Raw genomic sequence first — 8,103 nt, 5'->3', positions numbered from 1 at the left:
GTAGTAATTAACTTGACTCCATACCAGTCATCAGTCATCTAGCAGCTGTTTTAGCTAATTTTTTGTGATCTTTATCTAACAGCAATTATCACAATACCGAGACAACTTGTAGGCAAACTGAACGGAATGAAATGATATAATGCGTTAGTCATGTAGGGCTCAGTTGAACACTTTAATAGCTAGAAAATTAAGACGTCTTTTCTTCATCAGATCACATTGATTTTGGCTGAAGTTTCAAACCAGTCATGTAGGCTCTTACGTATTTCTGTATCTGTGAGTATAGCTTCTACCATCTGAGGATTAAGCCCAGTACCTGCTAGAACTGTAACCTTCTTTTACCTGCTGTAACTCTGAGCATGCTCTTCAATACAATTAGCAAGACTATGTGGCAAAGATTTCTTACATTTTTGCATTGTTTCTTTTGAGATGTCCATTGTGCGATTTGCTGCAGGCTGTCATTTTTGTCTGCCATCCAATGTATGTTGGCAAGAAGGTTGTGTACTAGTCTTTGTGTCTGGTCGCAGAAAAAAATTCGTGCATTTCAGCCAGACCATTTTGTTATTCCTTTAGAATTAAAAGCATATGAAACAGATGCAGCTTAATAAGTATTTTTTTTTTATAAATAACATTTAAATAACTTAGAACAATAAAGTTCAAATACAACTTAAAATAAAGTTTAATGCTGTAACAACAGAAAAAGCATGTATAAGGATGGAAAAACATTATTGAAAGCTGTATGCCCTAACAGGAATTATACAAAAGATAGGATATGTTACATAAAAAACCTTAATATGTCTGAATTTTTGCTTCATCGTTATATAAAATGTTAATTTGTGAAAAGTGAGATGAAGTACATTATTTATTCCTATTCTTATTTTACATACACTATTTGAAACATCTTTTAGAGCAGCATTAGGTATTTGTTTCATTAATAGATAGGAACATTTTGTAGTAGAGTAAACTTAATTTTTCCAAACTAGCTCTTTTATCTGAATACAACAATAAACATTTACAAGATTATATATTTTTTTCTGATCATATAGTTTATGTATAGGGTATCAGTTTCTTGGGGAAAGTATTTAAAATACTGCTCAGCCTCCACGTTTACTATTGACTTGATAATCTGACAACTCATTCCAGCAGCCTTAAAGTCTGACATATTTTACACATTATCATCTGCTTATTATTATTATAGCAGCCATATTTAAGAAGCAGATAGGTTTTTTTAAATAAAATATTATCAGATAATCAAGTCATGACTTATTCTTCAGGGTAAATTAATTTAAGAAACTACCCAGTTACAATGACTAAGATAATGATTGTACAACTCTTTAGAATTTTTTACAACTTTTAGTTAGTAAATCTGGTTTTGTGTATATTTTCAAATCTTTTTTCATGTAGTCTCTTAAAAATAAACATAAATGCGCAAGTCCAGCTTGTTCAGTTTCTCAGTAGTATTCCAGCCTCTCTTGATATCTTGTCAAATAGTCTTCTTAAAAATAATCTTCCTGCTGGAACTAGTTCTTTATAGATCATTTGTGATTAGGATATTGCCAGAGGAAGAAAGTGGGATGCTCTGTGTTCTTTCTTTGTTTTTTTACCTTTCATGGGGACCCCTTTGTGGTTTAATGTAACAAACATCTCCTTTCCTTTGTGTGTCCATTTTGCAGAAGCATATGTATTATAATGGTTTTCTTCAATCAGTTCTATGAAGTTGCAGTCCTCATTGCATACTTTCTGTTCAGAGTAAATAATAAAATAGAGTGAAATAAATACAAGTGGTTTGTTAAATACTTAGATTAGGGAAGATGTGAGAAGAATATGCATTATAAACCCCGCATATTATTAATATTTTTAATAAATAAATTGGACATCTGAAATCTGAGGATTGCATATTTTAGCTTTGTCTGTCCCCCATTAGTTTTCCACATTTTTAAAAAAGTATGTAAGCTCTAATCACTGAATGTATTAAGTGGACATAGAAGCCTAGTATGGGATGTATGGGATAAGTACAGGATACCTTTTAATTTTTTAGGAATCTCTTTTATACAAACTATACAAATGCTACATCTAAAAATATGTATCTTTAGGACTGTACGTGATGATTGTACACACAAGAGAAGTTTGCATCAATACCTTTCCATAGAGTCTTCCTGACTTGTTCATTGCCAGAAAGTATTCACTCTCCACTCCTTTGATTGCCACTATTCCAACTGCCACTGTTCGGATTTCTAGAATACCTGCAAAGGCACACAGTAAGGGCTGTAAAATGGTTGTTTGTTCTCCAGTCAACTTAGAAGGTTTAGTTAAACTAATATACTGCAATACTTCTGTGTTTATTGAAAATCTGCAGCAATCATCCTTAAAAACCAGAAACATTATGTATTTATTCATGTGAAGAAGGGGTTAGACTTTAAAAATCATCTGTATGTGATCATATCTCACACAGCCACTTCAAAAATTGTACAGTGATAATTTTAAAGTAGGTACTGAAGTTGCAATGTTAGTATACGTAATTTTTCTATTTTCAAAGAATCGGTGTATCTTAGAATTTATCAGGCTCAGGGTTTCACTTGGAAGATTTATATACACAGCCATCAAGGTTCACAGAATTTGTGTAAAGCCTTTATTTTGAAGACTTATGTATCAGTATCATCTCCTTGAAAGAGTGTAAACCTTAGAACTTGCGAGTGATAGAAAACAGACCACAGTGTCTTAAATAAGATAAAGTATTTGCTTGACCTTTGTATGCTTTTATGACTGATCAGAGCTGTAAAGATACGTGTATTTGAAAATCATTAAAAGCTGCTCTGAGAACTTATTTATTCAAAACCAGAAAACATTTAGAGTTGTTTTTTATAAATTATTTTCATCTAGCTCATGTATATCTGCAATAGCTTTCTGGAGTCACTATGATACATTTAAGTTACCTGCAACACGAAAAATATTCTTAGGTTAATTAAAATAAAACAACTGAGCAAAGGCAGGAGGATGGCACAAGTTATTAAAAAACACCAGGTTGTTTTCAAGCTTAAATAGTATTGTTGTTGTTCTAAGCGATTGTTTGGAGTTAAACTTCTGAGTTTGAGCTGTTTTCTTCCATATTGAGTCACCCACAGAACTGCGTGCAGTAGCATCTGTACTGTCACTCGTTCTCCAAAATGGGGTCTTTCAAAGCCAGCCAACTCTAGGCAAATTCCAATAGCTGAGGATGTGGGAAAGAAGTAAGGCAGGGGGAGAGAGAGGCTTGTGTTACATTGTCACCTGAGAAAACATATTTTTTTCTCTTTCAAGTTTGTATTGACTCTTCACAGCCACCACACATAATAATTTTTCGTTAATTGGGTTTTTTTAGAAAGGCATGAAACATATATGTTATTTCTCCTTCCCTATGCTTTATTTATCTCCCGATGTCCTTTGCCTTCTTTACTGTACTATTTTGCTTTCTTCCTTCGTATTACTGATGTATCAGTCCTAGCCTGTATTGCTTACTTTTTTATTCCTGTTTTCCCTACCAGTAGATCAGTTACCTCTTCCCGTGGTGTGTGCCCTGCTGGTTGTTCATCTCTGAGCACTTACACTTCTGCACTTCTCTATAATGCTAAGCCAACTTTAAGCTTTTAGAATTCTTTGACAAGTTCCACTCTGCTGCAGGCCTAGCAGCAATTCTTACACAGGGTAATTTCTAACTGAAACTTACAAAAATTATATTAACTTTCATTTAAATTTCACTTTAGAAAAACCACAGTGAGGCTGAAAAACAGATGAACATCTGCATCTAGCCAAACAAAGAACATAACAGTGGAAGGGATCTCTGGGTCATCAAGTCCAGTGCTCTGCTAGCCTGGGAATTGCATCAGATAATTCTCTTTTCATAAACTTTGCCAATACTAAATTGGAGTTGTTATTTCTTTGCCCCCAGTGTTTCCGCCGAAGGCTGTTCCAGAGTTTGATTTATTTTAATGGCTAGAGACTCTGTAGTAATTTGCAATCTGCATTTTTTCAGCGACAGCTTATATCCATTTGTTCTTTTGCCTGTGCTGGCCATTAACTTAAGGAGAGGTTTTTTTAAAAAAAACCCTATGTTTGAGTTTTCTATTTATACAGAATTTAAAAAAATGAAAGATTCGAAGTGACTTTTTAAAACAAGTCATGCTAGTAGGAATTGAGAATTCCTTGAGTAAGCTGATGTTGGCTGAAGTTTCAGTAGTACGAAATACTACTACTTTTAAAAAGGAAATGCCAGAAGCTTTTGTCAAAGGCAATATTATTACTGTTCAGTTTTTTACATTATTTTTTTTCTTTTTTTTTCTGAAGTGGATGGTGACATTCATACTAACTCGTAGGAATTATTTTGGTTTTGAGTACTTGTTTTTCTGCTTTATTTTCAGTTGAGACATAAATGTCTTTCATGTGGAAACTTTACACTATCCATATACAATTTGGTACAGGATAGAAATTTGGGGTGTAAAAATATTTTTATAAGCCTCCTGTACTGGAAATTTGAATGGCAAAATAAAATTTTATCTATCAAAGTTATATTCTACTTATAATTTACAAGGGCACTGCATGTAATAGGTTTATTGTATTCAGATCTTTACATGGTTTTTCATCTTGTTTGTTAAAATCCCAGTGTGCATAAAAAGCAATGCATTTTAATTAAAAAGATAATTTAAGATTCCTAAATTGTTATGCATAATCAGTACTATTTGCTATATTATTATGTGCTTTTCACAATTTTAAACAATTATTTACCCCCAGAATTAGAGCTAGCTCTCACATAAATAACATTTGACACCTTGACTCAGAGGTGATATGAAATCCAAAGAAAGTTTTACATCTTTGAATGGCACCTTTATACAGATACTCTCTCTGTGCATCTCTCCATGAAGGGTAGTGAGGGAACACCACACAACCTCTCCAATAACTACATTTCATTAAAAATGTTGTAATATTAGCAATGTAAAGAGTAAGAAAAAAGACCATGAAGTGTTCAGTGGAAATAGAGCTTGTGTGTTATTGATTCTTTGCTCAGACCATGTCTATCTCAGAATTAAATGGCCCATCATAAACTGTATGTGCTCATTTTTCTGTTCCCAGTTCTAGATCATGTCTCATCATTGTGATGTGTCTTAACATATCCCTGAAGGAGAAACAAAGCATGAATTTTCCCTTTTCAGCAAAGCATTTGTGTGATTTAGGTCTCTGAGGCAGCATCTCACATGCACTTTTGTATTTGATGTGCAAGGAGGTTGTGCATCAGTAATTCAGAAATGTAGTGTTGCTGCAATTCATTGTATATTTTTTTCTTAAATTAAATAAATTATATAGGAAATGGAAACACAATTTTTAGGAAACTGGGAAAGTAAGACTTTACTGTGTAGTTAGAACTGTGATGGCTGATTTTAGCTGAGAATTTGGTTTATGATCTTTCTTTATATAGTCTTTTGTATGGAACTCACTTGTTTTTTACATGACATTGCAAAATGTCATGGACATATATGACCTTAGAATTTCTTCCTTTATGTACAGAAAGTACGGAAAGAGACAATTAAGATTGAGAAGTCATACACTGAAAATTTTTTAGTTTATCAGGGTCAGCATTGCAGTTGTATCAGATGCTTAAATTTCGTATCCAATGTCAGAGGTCTCTCACAGACCAGGAAGAATGATTCTTGAGTAGTATTCAATTTAATACAGACAGAGATTTCAGTACTGTAACTGTTCTACAAGGTGCTTCTGAACTTACAAGATTTATAAGGTGACTAGCTTTTTCCTGCACACCTGTTATGCGCTGCATAATTCTCAAAGCACAAGTTGTTTGAAGAAGTAGTTAATGGAATCTGTAACACTTATAAATAACATCTAAACTACTTTTCTATTCTTTGCATGCTCAGCTTGATATATAAACACTCAACAGAAACTTTGAGGTTAAAGAGATACGTGGATAATAGAAATCACTGTCTCTTCCAATTATAATTTTATAACTTATATTTAAATATAAAAATGATCTATTATATTAGTATTATAGCACCAAAGCAGGAAATTCCTAAAGGATATGCCAAATAATAAAGTAATAAATCCATAAAATAGAGAAAATAAGTTGTGTTTTTCCGTCTTTGTTTCATTTCCTTTCAGTATCTCTGTTAAGTCAAGATGTCACGTTATATTACACTACATGATATTGTAGCCATATTGGTCTGTCTTTATTTTGTATGTGTTCCTGGTACACAATCACTGTAAGAGAAATTACATAATAGTAAATAGACAGTGGAATGTGTTGTTGCAGATAGGAACCTTATTCATTAGTAGGCGTCAAGAGGTAATAAAACTGTTTAACTAGAATTTTGGCCAACTACAGATATTTCCTGTTTCTTCTATATGTTCTGTAATCATCTGCTACTGGCGATTCTTGCCAACAGGATGTTGGGCTAAATTAAATTTGGATCTGAGCTGATATGATTATCCTTGTGCTCTTAGTGTATACGGTTTGTTATACAGTTGTGACTGTTGCATTCAGCCAGGTCTGTGAATGTCATCTTTTTAGTTAGTTTGGTTTTTAAAAAAAAAGCTCTTATTTTTTCTCTGCTCTTTCGTTTTGAAATTCTGCGTCATTGCAATGCCTTTAATAAGACTAGCCAGGAACAACATTTGGTGTACTGGAAAGTAACCCAATAATCTCATTTTTCCATAAATGCAGGAAGAGCTTTGCATCTGAGCAATTGACGGTATTAAATTTGACAACAAAACAATAATATACTCTGAAAATTAGCTTTATAAGAATGGTAACCTGAGTTAAGCAACTCTTCGAAGCTAAAGAGTGTCTTTTCTAGTATACCATTTTTGACTGCCTTCAAGACATGAACTGATTTAACATGTATTAGTTTCATTGCTCCTCTGCTGTGAACCTATGTGTAGCCGAGCTTCAGCGTTCATGCTAATTCTTGTTAGCTGATTAATTGGAAGGAGGTAAATCTCTATATCCATAGAAAAATGGTAATAGAAGTAAACCCACTATGTTCAGTTATGTTATGTTGGCCATTTTATACATAAGGGCAAAAATTCTATCCTCATTAAAGTGAATAGTAAGATTTCAGCTAACTCAGTAGAGCTGGGATTTCATCCCTAAGGTAGTTCCTTCAGTGAGGCAGGAGATGTATAGTAAGCTAAAATTTTTTCAGAAAAAAAACCAACACAGGAATAGAGCAAAATGCTGAACAGGCACCCATGTGAGATTTCGTCTGTGCCAGTTTCTAAGTGTCAGTTTATGTAGCACCAGACACTCCAGAGAAATGATAAAGAACTAAAATCTACAGTCAAAAATTCTACTAAAGAAAACCTCTTCTCCTCAGTCTACTAGTATACCATTCCCTGTCTTAAATTAGCAAGTCCATTCTTATGTGCTTCCGTTTAAAGTAAAAGGTTATAATCCTGTCAATCTCTATTCATAAAAAGGTAAAAGTCACCAACAGAGTGGGAAATAGAAAATTCTTATATATATAGATTGCTTTTTTAAATACCCTCAGTTTAAAAATTAAAATGTAAACTATGTTTTTCAGTTACTTTATCTAAAGCATCCACATAAAAGTTCAGAAGAGGTTTAAGAGAAGACTTGAATATACCACAAAGTAACTGGGAAAGAAATCAGATTAGAGCCAGAAAGATAAAAAAAAACCTGAAAATGGGCATGCAAAATTGAAAACAACTGTAATTTCTATAAAATCAGCATGAAATTCCAAACAATTTTATATGGTTGCATGGTCAGTGTAACAAATGTAGCTTAAAATTCTGTCCAGTGTACGTGAAAGACAGTCAGTGAGGTGGGCTATATTCTCTTTAGAAGAAGATGACAATGGATGCTGGCAGCAGTCTGTTTAACCACTTGGTGCAAAGCAAATAACAGACAGTTGGTACAAAATCCAGCAGAAAAAAAACCCCAAAACAAAACAAAGAAGCAAAACAACCCTTTAGGTTGACACAACAGTTTCAGTGGGTGAAATATATATCATTTTTTGGAGACAATTTACATAATAAATGAGGTGAGTTTCCTGGCATTCTGGTTTAGAATGACAGTTGCTCAGTACTTTACAAGTAGACACTTTT

At 33.3% G+C, this 8,103-nt stretch overlaps 1 protein-coding gene across 3 annotated transcripts in view; it reads right to left on the bottom strand.

Annotated features, from left to right (window-relative positions):
• Nucleotides 1-692: 692 nt before the first annotated feature.
• The window catches only part of FGF7 (fibroblast growth factor 7), a 29,866-nt gene continuing 22,455 nt past the window's right edge, over nucleotides 693-8,103 (bottom strand). For all 3 annotated transcript variants that reach the window (XM_063346485.1, XM_063346486.1, XM_063346487.1), the window contains exons 3-4: nucleotides 2,137-2,240; nucleotides 693-1,737 (exon numbers count right to left, since the gene is read on the bottom strand). In XM_063346485.1, coding sequence (XP_063202555.1) covers nucleotides 1,543-1,737; nucleotides 2,137-2,240 — 299 coding nt within the window. In that variant the 3' untranslated portion in view covers nucleotides 693-1,542. The remainder of the gene's footprint in view (nucleotides 1,738-2,136; nucleotides 2,241-8,103) is intronic.

The sequence above is a fragment of the Chroicocephalus ridibundus genome, chromosome 9 (genome assembly GCF_963924245.1).
Source record: "Chroicocephalus ridibundus chromosome 9, bChrRid1.1, whole genome shotgun sequence".
Taxonomy (NCBI): domain Eukaryota; kingdom Metazoa; phylum Chordata; class Aves; order Charadriiformes; family Laridae; genus Chroicocephalus; species Chroicocephalus ridibundus.
The sequence above is the reverse complement of the archived record's forward strand: the minus strand, read 5'-3'. Positions and strand labels throughout refer to the sequence as shown.